Source organism: Gopherus evgoodei, unplaced genomic scaffold (genome assembly GCF_007399415.2).
Source record: "Gopherus evgoodei ecotype Sinaloan lineage unplaced genomic scaffold, rGopEvg1_v1.p scaffold_31_arrow_ctg1, whole genome shotgun sequence".
Lineage (NCBI taxonomy): Eukaryota > Metazoa > Chordata > Testudines > Testudinidae > Gopherus > Gopherus evgoodei.
Genome location: NW_022059983.1, coordinates 4,460,710 through 4,481,709, shown reverse-complemented (window position 1 = coordinate 4,481,709; position 21,000 = coordinate 4,460,710). Strand labels below are relative to the sequence as shown.

Below are 21,000 nucleotides of genomic sequence, written 5' to 3'. Positions count from 1 at the left end.
CTTTTAATTAAAGAAAGAAAAACAGTAAAAATTATCTTTGTAAATTTAAGATGGAATATGTTACAGGGTCTTTCAGCTATAGACACTGGGAATACCCTCCCAGCCTAAGTATACAAGTACAAATTAAAATCCTTTCAGCAAAATACAAATTTGAACTCTTTCCAGCCAAATACAGATTTGCAAATAAAGAAAACAAACATAAGCCTAACTTGCCTTATCACCTAGTACTTACTATTTTGAATCTATAAGAGCCTGTATCAGAGAGATGGAGATAAACCTGGTTGCTCATCTGGTCACTCTCAGAACCCAGAGAGAACAACCACCAAACACTAACAGCACACACAAAAACTTCCCTCCATCCAGATTTGAAAGTATCCTGTCCCCAGATTGGTCCTCTGGTCAGGTGACAGCCTGGCTCACTGATCTTGTTAACCCTTTACAGGCAAAAGAGACATGAAGTCCTCCTGTTCTATTAACCCTTAACTATCCGTTTATGACACACGGCCTCACAGATCGTGCCCACCTGTGGCCCCGTGCGGTCTGTGGGGGGTGCCCCTTTCAGTGTGACAGCCCTTCACGGGCATCCACTCTCTCTCAGGGCTCGGCTCCTCCATCTCCTGGAGCCGCACCTCTCTGAGCCTTAGCATGTCTGTCTGTCTCTCGCCGTGGGCCCCCTCAAGGAGTCAACTCGCTCTGGATCCCCGGGGTCTCCATCCCCCAAAGGGGTTGATGCCCCCTGTTTTCTAGACCGGAGCGACTCTCAGTCAGCATAAAACAGGAGGGTTTATTGAGGGTTGAACACAGCATAGGAAACTCTCAGGGCCTCAGGCCTGGCCACCCTCAGCCCAGCACATCCCAGTCTCCCCTGCATCCAGGTGGGCTCTGCCTGCTCCCCCTCTCCAGCCCAGAGGCCCCTGCTTCCCAGGTGGGCCTCCGATATCCCTGGCACCAACTCCCCCTCTCTCCATTGTCTTCTCTCCAGGTAAACACGGTTGTAAACAGGGTGGCCTGGGTCTTGTCTCTTCTCAGCCCCCCTCTGGCTGGAACCGGCTGGTCCGGTCACCGGGGTCCTCTCTTCGCATCCCATTTTTCTCGCACTTGCCAGAACCAGCTGTGACTCCTGAGCTGGGTCTCCAGGTCGTCAGGTCACCAGTCGCTGGGGTCTCCATCCTCCAGGCCATCTCCCTCTCCGGTCCTCTGTAACAACAAACTCCCTGTCCTCTCACCTCATTAAACCAGGAAATACGGGCACACTGAGTCCCACTCCCTCTGCATGCAACCCCCTGGAAAACATGAAAAAAACCAAGCAAACTCCCCACTTCGTCACAGCGTGTCATTAAAATATTACATGCAAATGGAGACATGCTAAAAATTGCTAGGTCTCAAAAAGACCTGACAGCCTATCAACGTTTTTACAGTCTGGTCCCTGACATCTAAGGGCATATCGTCTATTATGTTTCACACATTACTAGTTGTGTTAATAGTCTCCTGTGTTTGCTTGCTAGGAATGTGTTGTACGTGCTGTTGGACAAAAAGGATATTCGTTAAAATTAAAACCACACGCTCAAATGGCCTCTCAGTAAATTGCTGTGAAATAGTTGTATAAAATAGGACCCAGTCAAGAATTGTTCTCGAGGGGTCAAAAGGGGACATGTAGCAGTAGGATTTTATGTTTCCATTTAATATAATTTAGAATGAACAATAATGAGATAATAATGTAGCACGTATTAAATGTATCGGTGTATGATTTGATTATATCCTGCCAGCCACCCTCGTTGAATACAGGTCTGTCGCATCTTAGGCGGGGGTTCCGTTCTCCGGTTATCGCATAAAGCGAAAACTGCATATAGTCAAAACCCCAAGCCCTTTAAATCCTGCCCGCAGCTCCAGTGGAATTTAAAGGGCTCCCCCCACCCCCCACTTGGCCGCCGGAGCTGCGGGCGGGATTTAAAGGGCTCCCCTGCCCCTGCCCAGCTACAAAGCTGCAGGCGGGATTTAAAGGGCTCCGCTGGGCTTCCCGCCATGGTGAGGAGCCCAGAGGAACCCTTTAAATCCCGCCCACAGCTTTGGGCAGCCAGGCTGGGGCTGGCATTTAAAGGGCCCGAAGCTCCACTGTGGCTAGAGTCTCGGGCCCTTTAGTTTGCCCCAGGGGCTACCAGCCACCTCTGCAGTTGGGAGCCCCCTGGGTGATTTAAAGGCCCTGGGACTCCCAGCCACAGTTGGTGCCCCAGGACCTTTAAATCTTGAGGCCACGCCTCTTCTACTTGAGGCCACGCCCCCTCCCGGACTCCAGGCCTTTCAGCTTAAAGCTGAAATCGCGCATGTTAAATGCACGTAAGTTGCGAGACCCGTAGCAGAAAGGAATGGCCTAACCGGGCACTGGTAGAGATGCATTAGCCAGAATCTGTCTGAGCTGATTTCAAGTCAGTAACAGACCTTTTAGGATCACCACTTTGTTGTGGGTTTAGCATTTTAAAATAAGTAAGAGAATGCCGTGATTGTTTTCTCTTGCATTGCAATTTGATGTTCTTGTTCAAATGGTCTGTGTAAATCAATTCTGTTTTGTGCGCGAATGCGAAATGTGTGTGTTAGAAAGTAAGTGTGAAGGCCATCACCCAACCAGATGGTCTAGGGAGGAACCGAGGACAGACGCAAGGGCACCAGAAAATCACCACACGCCCCTATTAAAATGTCAAAAAAGGGGAAATTAACAACTCTAAAAATAAAACAAGCACCTCTCAATGGGGACAGAATAGCTGTAATCAAAACCATCATGGGATAACTCCCTAAAAAACTTAATTAACCCCCCCCCCCCAACCCCAAACAAGCACTCATCAAACAACGATTGGTTACAGCAGGACGGTACAAAACTCATTGCTCCCAATGAAGGAAAATCTCTATATAAACAGGGGGCCTTGCTATGAAACTTTGGATTCCTCCTGCCAAGGCTTCCCCGGACCATCGTGCCGCAACTGACAGAACCCGGCTTCTCCCTACCCGTGATCAACCTAGCTGGCCACTAGATTGATCCAGACTCTGGACTGTTAACTATAACATCGACTGGCAGGACAGTGTTTGTGTGTGTGTGTCTGTGTGTGTGTGTGGTGTGACTGAATGCCCATGCTAATTGTTGTATTTCCAATAAAGACGGCATATTGCCTTTTCCCCTGAAAAAGATCCTGTGTGCTTCTTAGAAGGATAACATGGCCAGGCTGCAGCTCCAACCCCCTCCCTCCCCCAGCCACCGGAGCCGGGCCAGGGAGAGCTACGCTGGCAGCTGTGGGAAACCTGGGTCCCTCCACTTGCCCTGGGTGGGAGGCCTGAGCAGCCCTCGCTCAGCGTCCATGAACCCTGCCCCCCAGACCTCCTGCCCAGGGCAGTTGGGGGGTCCACACCGCGGATCCTCACAGCTGCCCACGCGGCTTTTACTGTCAGAGCCCTGTGCAGATACAAAATTTGTATTCGCATCAACCCTGGTATCACAAAACTGGTCAAGATATTTAGTGGATCCCTATGGATTTGCAGGGCTCTAGAGATGGGTGCGCGTTCCCAGCTGTGTAGGGAGTGACTGAGTCAATAAAGCGTCACATGATCGCAAGACGCTGTGATTAGAATCCATACTGACTGTCAGTCCGTTTATATGGTGAAGGCACACGGTCCCCGGTCAATTATTGTGACTTCTTTGTATTATGGTAGCAAATAGAAACCAGGGCCCCATTGTGCCAGGTGCTGTACGAAGATCTAACACAAAGACAGGCCCTCCTGGAAGAATGCAAGACTATTGACAATAGGTAGATTCACAAACAGGCCAAGAAAAAGTGCAAGGAAAGAACCAGACGATACTGGTCAGCATGAAAAACTACACACGCAGCAAACCCACTGCCCCAGCATTGCAGTTAAATGCAACTGACCAGATTCCAAGGGCAGGATTTTAATGAGGCTTTTAGGCCTTGTCTTCAAAGGCCAGGTGTACTGGGTCCGCGGCTCTAACCTCCTGCCCCATGGACGCTTTTGTGCTGGTAGAACAGTGACATTCTCCGGCTCAGCTTAACCCCTCTCCCAAGTGACATCAACGAAACTGAAAAAAAGTAATGCTTCTGCCTAAGGTTATACCGAAAAACTTTTGCATGAGGACAAGACCTTCAGCTTCTAAGCTGCAATGGAGCTACAGCCGATTGACCCCAGCTGGGGTCTGGCCCCATTGACTCCAATGGAGCTATGGCCCGTTGACCCCAGCTGGGATCTGGCCCCACTGACCCCAATGGAGCTACAGCCCATTGACCCCAGCTGGGGTCTGGCCCCATTGACTCCAATGGAGTGACAGCTGGTTTGCCCCAGTGCGGGGATCTGCTCCATTCATGTTTGTAAGGTGCTCAGATACCAAAGTGATGGAGGAGCCCAGCGGGACCGAGGTTGATAGAACCTGATTAATATAATTTTATTTTTGTTGTATGAATGTCCAGAAGGAAGCTGCTTCATTCCTTGTGAGGTAAAACCTCAGGAGTACTGAGCTGTCGCTGAGCCTGTCTTCTTCATTATGGGCACTTTGACTGGTGTGCAACGATGCCCCAGATGGTTTATGGGGTCTGAACATGTGTTATGCTTATAGGAATCACACAGAATCTTTTAAAGGGGATAAGGCAACACGCCGCGTTTATTGAGAGTACAATTTAAGAATTAAAATCAGCATGTGCTTCCATTCACACACACACACACACACACACACACACACACACACACACACACACACACACACACACACACACACACACACACACACTTACTAGTCCTTGGTGTTCCTCGGTCAGTTCTTGTGGCCTGCTGAACCTGCACACAAGGGAGGGGAGCTGGTCAAATGTGTTCGAAGCTCCGATGTTGATGCAGAACGAACCCAAAGTCCCATGGCAATACACCCGTCTTTTAGAGTGATAAGTTCCCAGACAAGTCTATGGAACTTGCTGTGTCACACCGGGGCTGTCAATCACAAGGTATTCAAGGTTGCTCTTAATTAGCATTATTTTGAGTTGTTACTGGAAGGATCTGCAGCTGTTTCTCATCTCGTCCCTGTGGCTCAACTCCTTAACTCGTCCTTGGGGCGTCTGCCTTTGTTTTAGGGTCGTCAATCTGCCATCCGAGTGATTGATCGTAAAGTTGGTGTCTATCGACTCCTCCACTTAGGGTGACCAGATGTCCCAATTTTACAGGGACAGTCCCGATTTTTGAGTCTTTTTCTTATATAGGCTCCTACTACCCCCCACCCCCTGTCCTGATTTTTCACACTTGCTGTCTGGTCACCCTACCTCCAACTCCCTTCTTGACCATCCGGCCCAGTTGTCCTTTCTCAGTTAATTACCATCCATTCTTCACTCACACCAAACAGCACTTACGGCCATAAAACTTCGATCCTTCTAAGAACAAATGTTAACACAATCAGCAAAAAATAAACTCAGAACAATTTCTTTGTACTAATTCAAAGCTGGCAAAATGGAGAATAAGGCAAAATAAGCAAAATTTTACTTGAGGCAATTTCTTCCCACTAGGTTTTTGGCCTACACATGCAACTCCTGGATGGGGAAGCATGAATCTTCCCTGCCTGAAGTCAAGGCTGTATCTTCTAGACAGCAGCAGGCTCAGCCAACGCAACACCAAATCCTAGCTGGCTTTTTCCCTTTCTGCTTCCAGAGCTTTGCTCAAAACCCGCTGGGTGTCTTCAGCTACAGAGGCCAAACACTTCCGCAGCATGAAGTACGTGGTAACCAGCACCACCCCTCCAGACACCATGGCACCAAATACCGGGAGGCGCTTCCACGAATATTCCGCTAACATCACGGCAGCCCCCACCGAATCCGCCAACAGCTTCAGAGCAGTCATGGGGGTTGTTCCCAAGGACGTCATCACAGCTGTCAGCTCCCACACGGGATTCCCAACCTGCCGGGCGAGAGCAGAGAGGGCCCTGTCGTCCACTCCGAAGCTGCTGTAGTATTGGAAGAGGTGTTTCCTGAAGCTGAAGAAGGTATACAAGAAAGCGAGGCCTGGGATAGGAATGACAGCGAGAAGACATGAGAAAAGGGCTGTTTTCCAAATCTCCCCCTTCAGGGTGGCTTTTTTCTCGTTGATGATGGGCGAGGCGACAGCAGTCAGGCTAAGCAGGAAGGCGTGTCTCTTCAGGTGTAGCAGCTCCGTCTGCAAAGTTTGCCGCAGGAGGGGAAAATCATAGCGGTTGGGTTCCCAGCTGGACACAACAAAAACCTTTCGGTGGCCCACTCCTTCAGCTGCTATGCCTCCCCTGCAGTCCTCCCTGATCTGCTCCAGGATCCTCTCCTCATTGTAGCTGGAGGGACGCTGCCTCCTGGAAGCGTCCAGGTCCATGTCGGCTTTGGAGCGCACAAAGTAGAACCTCTTGCCCATTCTCTGGATCTCATGGACCAGCCTGGCGTGTTCGGAGCGGAAGCGCTGGGAGCCGACAATGATGAAGAAATCGAATCGGCTCAAATTGAGCTGCTCACAGTAGGTGTTTAGAGGGAAATAGGCTGTCCCCATCCCTGGCATGTCCCAGAATGTGATGCCTGGAAGGAAGGGATCTGGATAAGCCATCGGCTCCGTCATGGTATCGAGCATCCCGGTTTCAGCGGCGCCTTCATCACCAGCATGTCGCCCCAACATGGCGTTGATGAGGGAGGACTTCCCGGAGCCTGATTCCCCCGTAACAGCAATGCTGAGGGTGTGGCTGTTAAACCACTGTGGTGGTCTCTGCTGCACAATAGAAATCGCATCAGCCAGGTTCCCATGATGGACAGCGGTTCTGAACTCATCGAGAGCCATGGTGCTCAGTCTGCAGCAGAGAAGAAGAAACATTTCAGCTCCTTGTCAAGGCTTCCCCTGGAAAATCCTGCACTGACAGCGCTGTGTCAAGCCCTCAAAAGTTAGGAAAAAGCACATTTATGGTGGCCCATGTAACCTTAACTCTGCCCCTTTGTGTATCCGACCCATGCACTGAATGAGGCAGAGGCAGTGTGGAAAAAATGGAAGTTCTTTGATTTTAACTATTATTTATTATTTGTAGTATAGTGCGTAGAAACCCTGACCAAGATCGGGACCCCATTGTGCCAGGCACTGCACGTACCCCGACCGATATCAAGGCCCCCATTATGTCAGGTGCTGCACAGACCCTGGCTGAGATCACGGCCTCCATTATTCTGAGCACTGCGCAGACCCACAGGTGAGAATTTTCACAAGATCTCCGCTCCCATGAACTCTCAGAAATAAGCAGGGACATTTTCAAGCCAGCCCAGCGCACTGCTGCTGACAGGGACAATCCATCACAGTGGTCCCCAACCTTTTTGTGGCCAGTAGCTCATTCATGTTTTCAGAAGAGTGTGGCAGGCGCCAACAATTTTTCAAGGCTTATTTTGTATTTGTACATTAAATAATGTGAAAAACATCCTATTTAATTGTACATAATATATGAATCCATAAGATAATAAAGGTAATTTTACATGTAAAAGGTATTAATTAAATTATTCGGCAATTACTCTTTCACCTTACCATGTGAATTTACTCTTTTTTTAATCTATCTGAAAGAAAAATTAAGGCGTCTTTACAAAATAAATATCATAAACATTCGGTCCATTCTGCAGAGACAGAGAGTTGGTTTTTTTGGCAGCAGTTCTGAGCAGTGCAGAGAGAAGCCTGAGAGAGGCCACGAGAACAGACAACACTAGCGCCCACAGCACTCTGTCCCCAGCAGGCGTGGGGCCCTGGCTTCTCTCCCCTGCTGGGCACTAGGTGGGCCCCGCGCCGGGGACAGAGAACACCAGTGCCCACAGCCTGCAGCCCCGGGGTTCTCTGTCCCTGGCAGGCGCGGGGCCGCGGCTTCTCTCCCCTGCTGGGCACTAGGTGGGCCCTGCGCCTGCTGCGGACAGAGAACACCAGCGCCCACAGCCTGCAGCCCAGGGGTTCTCTGTCCCCAGCAGGCATGGGGCCCTGGCTTCTCTCCCCTGCTGGGCACTACGTGGGTCCCGTGCCGGGGACAGAGAACACCAGCGCCCACAGCCTGCAGCCCCGGTGTTCTCTGTCCCTGGCAGGCGCAGGGCCGCGGCTTCTCTCCCCTGCTGGGCACTAGGTGGGCTCTGCGCCTGCTGCGGACAGAGAACGCCAGCGCCCGCAGCCTGCAGCCCTGGGGTTCTCTGTCCCTGTTAGGCAGGGGGCCGCGGCTTCTCTCCCCTGCTGGGCACTAGGCGGGCACACATAAATGCCCCAGCTGGCGCCATGGCACCTGGGGGCACCACAGTGCCTGTGGACACCGCGTTGGGGACCACTGATCTATCGTCTGTGAACAGGCAGAGCCATGCGCAGACCCAGCCTTCTCCCTTGGCTGCTCTCTAGCTCAGAGGAGCTGCAGGGAGCCCTGCAGCTGCTCTCACTTGTCCCAAAGGCCTGGCAGGAAGAGGGGGAGCGCACGGCTTTCTTGTACTCCATCCTAGCTCCGCGCACAGGAACAGAGGAATTGGAGCCCGGCTATTTCAACTGAAGCCAAGGGAGAGTCTGAGGAACCAGAGCTGGGCACAGGTTTTTCAGCTGCAACTTTTGCAGGTGAAAAATGCAGATTCATGGATTGCAGAGCTGGAAGGTGACTGCCCTGGGGCCCATCTGATCCACCCGCCCGCGGGCCACAGGCCAGACACCTTCCCCAGCACGAGTTCCTCTGCAGGGCAGCCTAGCACCTGCCCCTAACACAGCAGCACCAGTGGGGGAGGGAAGGAGGCTCAGAGGCCGCGTGTTCCCCAGGGACTGACAGGAGAGCGGACGTGCCAATGTACAGGGGGTTGGAAAACAGCTAAATTGGCAGCACTGCAGCTGATCACTAAGGGAGGGGGGAATTGGAGGTGTTGGGGCAGTAAAATCCCAAGCAAGGGGAATCTCTTACCTCCCCCCAGGCTGGGCTGATCTCAGATGGGGTTGATGGTCTCCGGGAAGGGGCAGCAATCTGTGGGCACAGCTCACCCCTGTCTCGCCCCAGTGTCTCAGCTGCTCTCTCACCGTCTGTGGGCTCCTCGCTCCCCCTCTTCCTGCCAGCCCCCCCACCCCTTGCCAGGCCTCCTCTGCCTGCCTTTGTCTGTGCCCCTGGCTCTCTCCTGTGGCCCTCGCTCCAGCTCTGTCTCGAGCAAGGGAAAGTGAAAGCAGCAGCTGGCTGAGGAAGCAGGGCAGGGCCTCACCCCGAGCATGAGCAGGCTGTGGTGGGTAATAGGGGAGGGACAGAGCAGGGCCTAGATACGTGCCCCCCCCCAGCGTGTTTCCAGGCGGACACCCAGCCCTAAATGTCACCATGGAATCAGGAGGTGACAGTGTGGACATATAACACACACATACACCCCAGACCTGGCAGGGGACAGCAGCAAGACTCACTCTCTGTCTCTCTCTCTCTCTCTCACACACACACACACATACTCACACGCTAGTGCATGGCAGAGACAAACAGTGCAGAGACTAGACATGCTCAGGGCAGGGCCCAGCAACACAGTGCAGAGACCAGACACACTCGGGGCACGGCACGGACATACAGTGCAGAGACCAGACACGCTCGGGGCACGGCACAGACACACAGTGCAGAGACCAGACACGCTCGGGGCACGGCCACGGACACACAGTGCAGAGACTAGACATGCTCAGGGCAGGGCCCAGCAACACAGTGCAGAGACCAGACACACTCGGGACACGGCACGGACATACAGTGCAGAGACCAGACACGCTCGGGGCACGGCACGGACATACAGTGCAAAGACCAGACACACTCGGGGCACGGCACGGATACACAGTGCAGAGACCAGACACACTCGGGGCACGGCACGGACACACAGCGCAGAGACCAGACACACTCAGGGCACGGCACGGACACACAGTGCAGAGACCAGACACACTCGGGGCACGGCACGGACACAGTGCAGAGACCAGACACACTCGTGGCACGGCACGGACACACAGCGCAGAGACCAGACACACTCGGGGCACGGCACGGATACACAGCGCAGAGACCAGACACACTCGGGGCACGGCACAGACACACAGTGCAGAGACCAGACACACTCGGGGCACGGCACGGACACACGGTGCAGAGACCAGACACACTCGGGGCACAGCACGGATACACAGTGCAGAGACCAGACACACTCGGGGCACGGCACAGACACACAGTGCAGAGACCAGACACACTCGGGGCACGGCACAGACACACAGTGCAAAGACCAGACACACTCGGGGCACGGCACGGACACACGGTGCAGAGACCAGACACACTCGGGGCACGGCACGGACACAGTGCAGAGACCAGACACACTCGTGGCACGGCACGGACACACAGCGCAGAGACCAGACACACTCGGGCACGGCACAGACACACAGTGCAGAGACCAGACACACTCGGGCACGGCACAGACACACAGTGCAAAGACCAGACACACTGGGGGCACGGCACGGATACACAGTGCAGAGACCAGACACACTCGTGTCACGGCACGGACACACAGCGCAGAGACCAGACACACTCAGGGCACGGCACGGACACACAGTGCAGAGACCAGACACACTCGGGGCACGGCACGGACACACAGTGCAGAGACCAGACACACTCGGGGCACGGCACGGACACACAGCGCAGAGACCAGACACACTCGGGGCACGGCACGGATACACAGTGCAGAGACCAGACACACTCGGGGCACGGCACGGATACAGTGCAGAGACCAGACACACTCGGGGCACGGCACGGATAGACAGTGCAGAGACTAGATAAGCGGGCCACGGCACAGATTCACAGGCACAGACCAGACACGCTTGGGCGGGCAAAAAAACACACAGCACAGAGACCAGACACACTGTGCCTGCACGCACAGGCAACCAGACACAGGGCATGGCACAGACACATGGGCAGAGACAGACATGTTGGAGCATGCACAGACACAGGACTCGACATGTCAGGGCATGGCACAGAAAGACATGCTCGGCACACAGAAACACAATGCACAGACCAGACACACTCGTGCACGGCACAGAGCACACAGACTCAGGGCATGGCACAGACACAAGGAGGACGAGAGCAGAGAGTTTGGAGCATGGTGCAGGCACACAATACAGAGACTCGACATGCTTGGGCATGGCACAGAAACCACAATGCACAGACCAGACACACTCGGTGCATTGCACAGATACAGTGCACAGAGCACAGAGCACACAGACTCAGGGCATGGCACAGACACAAGGAGGAGAGACCAGAGATGTTTGGAGCATGGTGCAGGCACACAATACAGAGACTCGACATGCTTGGGGCATGGCACAGAAAGACAATGCACAGACCAGACACACTCGGTGCATTGCACAGATACAGTGCACAGGGCATACACACTCAGGGCATGGCACAGACACACAGTGCAGAGACCAGACACACTTGGTGCATGGGACAGACACAGAGCACAGAGCACACACACTCAGGGCAGGGCACAGAGACACGGTGCACAGACCAGACACGGTGCATTGCACAGACACAGTGCACAGAGCACACACACTCAGGGCATGGCACAGACACACAGTGCAGAGACCAGACACACTTGGTGCATGGCACAGACACAGAGCACAGAGCACACACACTCGGGGCAGGGCACAGAGACACGGTGCACAGACCAGACACGGTGCATTGCACAGACACAGTGCACAGAGCACACACACTCAGGGCATGGCACAGACATATGGAGGAGACACCAGAGATGTTCAGAGCATGTTGCAGGCACACGATACAGAGATGAGAAATGTTGGGCAGAAACACATAGTGTAGAGACCAGACTCGCTCAATGCAGGGCACAGACACACAGTTCACAGATCAGACGTGCTTGGGGTACGGCACAGACACACAATGCAGAGACTAAATATGCTCTGGGCGTGACACAGACACACAGTGGAGAGACCGGACATGTTGGGTGCCTGGCACAGATCACAGTGAAGAGAACAGACACGCTCAGGGCATGGCACAGACACATCGTGCACAGACCAGACACACTCGGTGCACAGCACAGACACCCGCTGCGCAGCAAAACAGGTTCCTGCTGTTGCCAGCTCCTACTTGCTCCCCCGTGGAGACAGCTTCCAAGAGGATCCCTGGGAGCCAGAGGTTCGCAGGCCCAGGCAGTATCGCAGGCATGAAAGGAACCATGCTAAGCTGAATGACCCGCCAAGAACCAAAGCCGGATTCCTGTGTGAGTGACACAATTGTGGGGCATCGGTATTCACACCACAGCTCTGGCTGCAGCTGGGTTCTCCATAATTAACCAGATGTTCGCCCCTGCACACACACACACACACACACACACACACAGAGCGCCCTCTCTCCTGGGTCTGCCTCAACTGAGTTCCCCCTCCCATGTCTCTTTCTATCTTTGTGGTTTCCTGGCCCTGGCCCAGCTGGGGTCACAAAGTTCCTGTGTGAGTGACACAATTGTGGGGCATCGGTATTCACACCACAGCTCTGGCTGCAGCTGGGTTCTCCATAATTAACCAGATGTTCGCCCCTGCACACACACACACACACACACACACACACACAGAGCGCCCTCTCTCCTGGGTCTGCCTCAACTGAGTTCCCCCTCCCATGTCTCTTTCTATCTTTGTGGTTTCCTGGCCCTGGCCCAGCTGGGGTCACAAAGTACCATTAAGTTGCCCTGTCACCCCCAGCTGGGGACTCGCTGCTAGCTCACAGGCCAGGCTGAGCTTGGCTTGCCTTAAAGGGCCGACAAGCCTGTGACACCTCCCACAACGAACCAGCCCACTGCACACACAGTGCAAAGAGAGGGTGAGAGGCAGCGAATCACACGTGTGAGACGTCAGTCACCTCATGTAACACCCAGCAGGAAAGTGAAGAGAGTCCAGGCTGGTCTGGGAATCCCAGAAACCTGCAGCCTGAGTCTCAGGGGAAGAATCTCCCAGTCACGTACTCAGGTTTGTTCTTAAATCATAGGACAAAGTTAAGGTCCCCTCTCCCCTCACACAGGATTTCTCACTGTCTTGTGAACTATTTGTCTTGCTCTCACAGCCCCATAATTACTGCCCAATAACGAGCTATTCCTGAGCCTTTCACCACAGAGGTTTCTACATATGACTTAACCCCGTGATCCCTCTCTGGGCACAGCGCTGCTCCCATTGGAGCTGGTGGGATTTGTGCCACTGACCTCAAAGGCAGGTCAGGTTTGTCGAAATTTTGGTGGTGCCCAGAACCCGCCCCCACAACTCTGCACCCCAAACTCCTCCCCTCACCTGCCTAAGGCTCTGGGAGGGAGTTTGGGTGGGGAAGGGGGTCTGAGGTGCAGGCTCTGGGATTGAGTTTGGATGCTGAGTGCAGGCTCTGGGCTGGGGCAGGGGGTCGGTGTGCAGGGGATAGTGAGGGGTGCAAGCTCTGGGACAGAGTTTGGGTGCAGGCTCTGGGCTGGGGCTGGGAGCATAGAAGGGGGTGAGGGGTGCAGGCTCTGGGAAGGAGTTTGGGGGGTGGGAGGAGGTGCAGTCTCTGGAAGGAAGTTTGGGAGCAGGAGGGGGTATGTGGGAAGGAAGAGGGGGTGCACTCTCTAGGAGGGAGTTTGGGGATAGGAGGAGGTGCAGAGGTGAGGGCTGTGGGGCTGAGGGTGGGGAGGTTCATGATGCAGGAGGGGGTTCAGGGCTGGGGCAGAGGATTAGGGTGCAGGGGGATAAGGGCTGGGGCTGAGGGGTTTGAGGTGTTGGAGAGTCTCAGGTCTAGGGTGGAAGGGCATGGTAAGGGCAGCCTGCACTGCCATTAGTGGCTGGGGGGCACTGGGACCCTGGGGCAGCACTACTCTGGCAGCACAAGCAGGCATCGGAGAGGCACCACATGCTGCTTTCTTTCGAACAGGGATGTGGCAGGGCGGGGGGAGATGCGGGGGGGAGGAGTGGCAGGCGGGGGCCGGGGCCTGCTCCAGGCAGGGCTAGGGTGGGGTGGGGAGACCCGGCTCCAAATATCGATGGAGCTGAGCCCCTGGCCCTGAATATTCCTGGAGCCCGGGCACCACAAAAGAATATAACTCGCCACCTAGGCGCAAAGGATCAGGATTCCCCCTTTCACAGGGGGAAAGTGACTTGCTCAAGATTGCACAACAGCTATAGACATCGAGCTCATAACAGCAACCAGGACTCCTGGCTCCCAGTGCCCAGCTCTACGGTCAGATTTTATTCCTTAGTGAAGCAGCAGCCACAGGCAATGCACAGTCCCTGCTGTTCCACTGACAAACCACACTCTGTGCATTGCCCTAATTAGCCAGCAGGTGTCACTGCTGTGCTAACGAAGGAAACATTACCCAGACTGTCCACCAGGTGTCACTGTTGCACCATCAGAATTACCAGCTGCCCCACCTTCTGCGGAAGGGCAGCCAATCAGAGCTGCTGCAGGTGATAGGCAGCTCTCTCCCCCTCCCCTCAGGGGGCAGAGGACTGTTTGGGTAGGGGAGGGGGAGAGAGGTGAAGACCCCCCCCAGAGCTGCAGGAGGAGCAGCAGTGGGACATGGGGGCAGAGCTGATGTAGGGCTGGGGGGGGTGCAATTTATGGCTGGTCTGGGGGAGGGGCAGATGTGGGGCTGGGCAGGGGGCACAAAAGTAATTAATTATAATGTGGGGGTCTGGGGAGAAGCGAGAATCTCCTTTCTACCCAGCAGCCAAGAGAGCCAGTCACCTGCTCTGTACGTCTGGGAGAGCCGGGCACAGGCATTGTCTCTGACGCACACACTGGGGCAGGGGGAGTTCAGAAACCAAAACACCAAAACCCTCAGTATCAACTTTTCAAAAATATCTCATGATTTTGGGCCAAACTTGTGGGGTTTTGGGAAAAAATCTCATGATTTTCTGGGTCTGACTTGCAGTTTCTGAACGTTGGGGGCTGGTATCCTGCTCCCAGCACCTGGCATCCCCACACTGCAGCTGTCACAGGCTGGTCACGAGGATTGGTAGCGACACATGGGATGGTGTCTCCAGCGCAGGCCCAGCGCCCCCAATGCCGGGCCCTGTAAGCTGGTTCCCGGGATGGGCGAGGAGCCACCGGCTTTGGGGCAGTCATGGTTCAGCCTGTCCTACTGACTGACTCCTTTCCATAATGCAGTGCTCTGCGCATGGGAATTACCCAAAAACCCCTGCTCCCAGATGGTGCTGGGCTCTCAGGGATACATTCGTCCAGAGTCCCAGAACGCACTGGTTGTCGGGGTCACTGTACTTCTGTGCCCCCGCTGCTGAGTGCGACCTGTCCCCGGCACACGGCAGGGAACAAGCTGGTCCATCCAGCTAGGAGCTGAGACTGGTCCCTCCCTAGGGGAGAGGGGAGGACTCAGCCCAGCTTCACCGTGCACAGCAGGTAACGCATTCGGCCACTGGGGCGGCCACACCATGCTCACGAGACACACGAATCTCACTGGATTCTCCAAACCACCCACATCCAGCAGCTCCACTAGTTCCCCAGCAGCTCATTGTTCCTGATGGGGGCTCCTGTGCGCTGCACCCGTCTGGAAATCTGACCCTTGGAACTGACCCTGCCCCAGTTCACACCATCCCGCAGCGTCAGCCTTGGAGCAGCAGTGACAGCTGCTGGCCAATCCGGGTAATGCACAGAGTGTGTCCTTTCCCCCACCCCTCCCTACCATGGGAGCAGCAGTGACACCTCGCAGCTAGCTGGGGGGGATGCACAGAGCATATTTCCATGGAGCAGCAGTGACTGGTGGGAATATGTCCTCCAGGTTTCCTGCTGTCCAGACGCCCTGAACCACCTCTCCCCTAAAGCCAGCAGGAACAGGGCTCTTCTCCTACAGCCCTCACAGGATCCCCAAGGACGGGAGATGTGAATGAGGACAAGGGGCTGCAGGGGTTTGTCCCTTAGGGGGTCTTGGCCCATCTGGGAACTGTTCCTGGAGAAGGCTCATGGGGCAGAGCCCAACTTCTCTGGGCTGAGCTGACGCTGCGTCTGCAGAGGAAAGGAGAGGAAAGGTTTCCACACGTGAGAGTGACCTGCTCCATGGGTTTCCTTTGCCTCAGTTTCTTATCTTGTGGTGTGAAAGTCTGACAAACAAATGTCCCTTTAACATGCTACTCCCCTCCCCCATACTGTCCTTTGTGAGAAAAGACTTTAAACAGTAGAAAAGGGCAAATTAATCATACAGCCCAGCCCAGCCCAGTGCCATACCTCATTCCTCCCCCTCTCCCATTCTGCACTGGGTCCTGGCATCCAAACCCACTGCTTAGTGAGTTCTGTGACCCCCTGAATCAGGACAGGTGAAGCACAGTTCTGCTGCCCTTTGCTCACACAATAAGGGTAACAACATTTCATGCCCCCTGCACTGATGTGATTTGTAACCCAACACCTGCCAAAGTTGATCACTTGGGTACCCAGCTCTGTCTGCTGGATACTAGGTGGAGCGGGTGTGTTCATGTAAATACAGTCTGGTCCTGAAGCGGTTTCCCCATGCCCCTCCCCCCCAGCTCATCACTGGCTGTCAGGGGAGAGTTCATGCAAACCTTGCTTACAATCCTAAGGACGGTAGGAGAGAAAACAGCGGAATAAAAACAATGGATGGCAAGAAGGCAAACTTCAGCAAACTCAGAGACTTGGCAGGTAGGATCAGGTGGGAAGCAAGTCTGAGGGGGAAAAGAGCTAGCTGGTTTTTTAAGAGTCATTGTTAAGGGCACAAGAGCAATTGTGTAGGAGAGATGGGAAGTCGGATAAGAGACCCCCAGTCTTAACTAGATTTTGAATGACCTCGTAGGATCAAAGAAAAAAAATTAATTAAAGAATGAGCGTTAGCTTAAGTTTGGTTAAGAACACAATATGTGGGTGTTGTGATGAAAGGCCCCGAGTAGCTAGAGGGAGGAAGGGCTTGAAAATCATGAGTTCTGAGGCCTAAGGGAATGAAGTCCGGTTCAAAGACTAAGTAAAGAAATACATGGACGTTTCTAAGAAGAAGGTCTCTGACGGACAGGGGTGACTGCAAGTGTTTTTCAATAAGAAAAAAATAATCTCTCTGAAAAGAAGCCAACACGGACTCCCCACCACATACCACTGTCTCCTGTGTGAACCCAGGTGCAGCAGGGAGGCAGGGACGAGATCAGGAGGAAAGGGACTGGGAAGAAAGGAAGTTGTAAATCTTCTCTGGATTAAGACTGGAAATAAGGGTGAATGATCTCAGACTGATCGTTAGCTGGAGTCAGTAATTGGCAATGACATCCCTTGTTTGTTAAAAGGTATAAAAAGTAAACTCTCAATGAGGTCATTGCTAATATCTGCCTGACCACGCTGGAGCTGAAAAACTGGGGTCGAAGCAACCTTTGGCTTAGCCCATTAGTAAGTATCCGGATCAAATGTTTAAAAATATTTTGTTACTGTTTGGATATAGTAAGTTGCTTATTATTTAGGATCTGGGGGTCCTAGTGGATCACAAATACTGTTGCAGAAATAGGGAACATCATTCTGGGGTGTATTAGCAAAAGTGTTGGATGCAAGACACGAGATGTAATTCTTCCATTCTATTCAGCACTGAAAAATCCTCAGCTGGGATTATTGGGTCCAGTTCTGGGCACCTCACTTCAGGAGAAATGTGGACTAATTGGAGAAAGTCCACAGGAGAGCAACCAAACTGATTAAAGGTCTAGAAAACACGAGCTTCAAAAAGACTGAAAAAAATGACTTGTTTAGTCTGGAGAAGAGAAGACTGATGGGGGACATAACAGTCTCCACCTACAGAAAAAGTTGTTATAAAGAGGAGGGTGATAAATTGTTCTCCTGAGCCACAGAACCCACGACAAGAAATAATGGCCTTAAATTTCAGCAAGGGAGATTTAGATTAGGCATTGGGAAATGCTTCCTAACTGCAAGGCTAGTTCAGTACCAGAATAAAATACCCAGGCAGGTTGTGGAATCTCTGTCTGGAGAAGAACCAAGTTGAACTCACAGCAGAAATGGCCTGTCTCCTTCAGCACCTCACTTCCTGAAAGCCAAGAAAAAGAATTCTGAGTCGGCCACTTGGGAATCCTCACTCCTGGTGACATTCAGGACCCCTCAGTTAGCCACCTTTAACTCTCTGTCTCGCTCTCTCTTTTCCAGAGTTATAGTTTGTGCCCTTGTTTTGATAAAGTTTGTTGTAAAATAGCTGTTAAATAGAACAAGTTACAATTCCTAAACACTGTACATCCCCCGTAGTTAATGGCTGCACACTGCCTGTCCAGTTCTAGGTGTATACAGACATAAAAATAAGACTACGTGTGAAAGCCTCTTGAACTGCATGCAGCCTGTCATAAAAATACAGGCGTTCTTGTTAGGTGGTTAGGAGTGTTTACCAGTTTATCAGATTCTAATATACCAGCTAATATTTACCAGTTTACCAGCTAATATAACTGGTGTGAGTATTGGTTAAAAGGGGTAACTGCAACACATCCACTGGGAAGGGGACCTTGGGGGATTGGCATGTGAGTAAATTTTCTTATGCAATGGTGCACCACCTTGTTACACAGGAGGGCCACATAAACCGAAGCACAACCTTGCGTGAGCCAAACAGATTCTACATGGTTTAATAAGATTTAAAGTCACCTGTATTGATTGATATTTTTAGGTCAGCTTATTTCGTATGTATTTAGCTAGAAACAGCCTATGTAGAACATTGTCTATTTACACACTTGTGTAAACTAAAATGCTGAGAGAATTTTTCCCTGAGGAAATGTTTCTTCTCATACTGGAATCATTTTTAAAGTGTAGCCCACACACCAAACAGGGAAGGGAGAAGAGCCTTTTTCAGAGAAAAATTTAAGGCCCAGCGCATCAGGGCAGTCCATGGAGCCATGCCCGCTTACACCTGTTAAGGATCATACCAACACATATATAAAAACAATTCATAAATATAGGAAACTAAAAGCTACTTTTTAAAGTAAATCAAATAGCCCTAAAATCTGTGGTAACGTTATGAATTGGTGTTGGGAAGGACATGACAGACTTTGACATGTTGTTAGAAAAATAAATATTATTAAAAACAAACCAACCCTGTGGCATCCAATTCCAGTAACAATCGATTGATATTGAAATAAGACAGCACTCTGTAGGTATAGCACATCCAGGAGTGTTTGGCTATGTCTACACTACAGCATAAAATCGAAATTACTAAAACCGGTTTTATAAAACCGATATTATAAAATCGATTTTATGCGTCCACACTAGGGCACATTAATTCGGTGGTGTGCATCCATGGTCCTAGGCCACCATCAATTTCCGGAGCGGTGCACTCTGGGTAGCTACATTAAAGGAATGAGACCAATAACTTCGATTTCCGTCCACACTAACCCTAAATCGATATAGTAATATTGATTTTAGGGTTACTCCTCCCGTTGGGGAGGAGTACAGAAATCGATTTTAAGAACCCTTAAAATCGATTTAAAGTACCTTGTAGTGTGGACGGGTACAGAGTTAAATCGATTTAACACTGTTTAAATCGATTTAACTGTGTAGTGTGGACCAGGCCTTTGTGACGGGCTTTGAAACCTGCCTTTCTGAGGAGGCCTCAGGACACTCATCTGTTTCTGGTCATCCTTGTTTTCTGTGCAAAGGAACAGAGGCCTTTGGAGGTGCAGGTCATGCAGGAAGTCGGGGCACAGTCACAGATAGAACCCAGGAGTCCTGTTGCTTCATACAACATGGTAACCACCAGTCCTGACCCCTGTTACACTGTGTTACAAGACATCATTAGTAACGGATCTTGTTAAATAATATTTAATGTGGCTTCCAAATATGTGACTAACAGGACAGTAATTGTTATAGAGACTTATTCATATCTTTTTTCTGAGCTTCTGGTTGAATCGTCTTCTGCTCTAACCCTAACCTTTGACATGCTAGTCAGTTTGGGGATCTGCTTTAACTCTGGGCCTTCTCTGTACATGAAGATAACGACTCTCCATCGGAATGAGCAGGGAGTAAATTTCAAGCTTGTTTGCAGGTGGTGTAGGATTGTAAATCTCAACAGATCATTAAAGAATTAAAAACTACATTATAAGACACTTACATCAGGGCAGTGAAGCAAGTGTGTTCTGTGGCCCGGCGTCATTGCCAAGGAGCCAGAGGCAGTGGATGGAGAGAGCTGGGGTGCGAAATGTGGGGATGCTAAAAAAGGAAATTCCACAGCCCCAAATCTTTGTTAGCACCAAGTTAAAGTTCCCCAGAGCTACCCTCTGCCCTTCCAGAATGCGGAGAGCGGCTAAATTTTGACCTCTGAAATCCAGGAAGTAAAGAGCTAAGATCCACACCACCTGTGCAACACAACCTTACTGTGCCCTATTTGAATGATGCCCCAGCTCGCCAATGACACACAGACTAGCACTCTGCCCTTACAGATATATCAGATCACCCTGGGAAAGGAGCACAGGAGCATGTAGGACAGAGATGGGCAAACTAGGGCCCAGGGGCCACATCCGGCCTCCAGAAGTTTTAATCTGGTGCTTGATCTCCTGCTAAGAAGTGGGGTTTGGGGCTTGCCCTGCTCCAATGCTCCAGCTGGGGGTCTTGCTCTACTCTGCATGGATCCCAGAAGCAGCGGCAAATCCCCCCTCTGGCTCCTATGTGTAGGGGCAGCCAGGGGCTCCACCCACTGCCCCCAACCAAGTGCCACTCCCCACAACTCCCATTGTCCAGGAACTGCAGCCAGTGGGAGCTGCAAGGACGGCATCTGCAGACAGGGCAGCACACAGAGCCGCCTGGCCGCTCCTCCACGTAGGAGCTGGGCCTGGAGCGGGGACATGCTGCTGTTTCTAGGAGCTGCTTGAAGTAAGTGCCACTCGAAGCCTGCACCCCCGACTCCCTCCTGTACCCCAAACCCCTGCCTCAGCCCTGATCCCCCTCCCACCCTTCAAACCCCTTGGTCCCAGCCCAGAGCACCCTTCTGAACCCCCAAACCCTCATCCCTATCCCCTCCCCAGAGCCCACACCCCCAGCTGGAGCCC

The 21,000-nt window shown here is 52.3% G+C and overlaps 1 protein-coding gene across 3 annotated transcripts; it reads right to left on the bottom strand.

Moving 5' to 3' along the window:
- Window positions 1-4,629: 4,629 nt before the first annotated feature.
- On the bottom strand, window positions 4,630-12,190 carry LOC115640453 (interferon-inducible GTPase 5-like). 3 transcript variants are annotated; one of them, XM_030543200.1, is made up of 2 exons: window positions 12,110-12,190; window positions 4,630-6,832 (listed from the first exon to the last, which is right to left on the bottom strand). In XM_030543200.1, exon 2 carries the CDS (start codon window positions 6,820-6,822, stop codon window positions 5,653-5,655), a length of 1,170 nt encoding a protein of 389 aa, XP_030399060.1. In that variant the 5' UTR covers window positions 6,823-6,832; window positions 12,110-12,190; the 3' UTR covers window positions 4,630-5,652. The 3 variants fall into 3 exon arrangements, with proteins under 3 accessions (XP_030399060.1, XP_030399058.1, XP_030399059.1); XM_030543198.1 differs by lacking the exon at window positions 12,110-12,190 and adding an exon at window positions 8,927-9,269; XM_030543199.1 differs by lacking the exon at window positions 12,110-12,190 and having other exon boundaries at window positions 4,630-6,984.
- Between the last annotated feature and the right edge of the window lie 8,810 nt (window positions 12,191-21,000).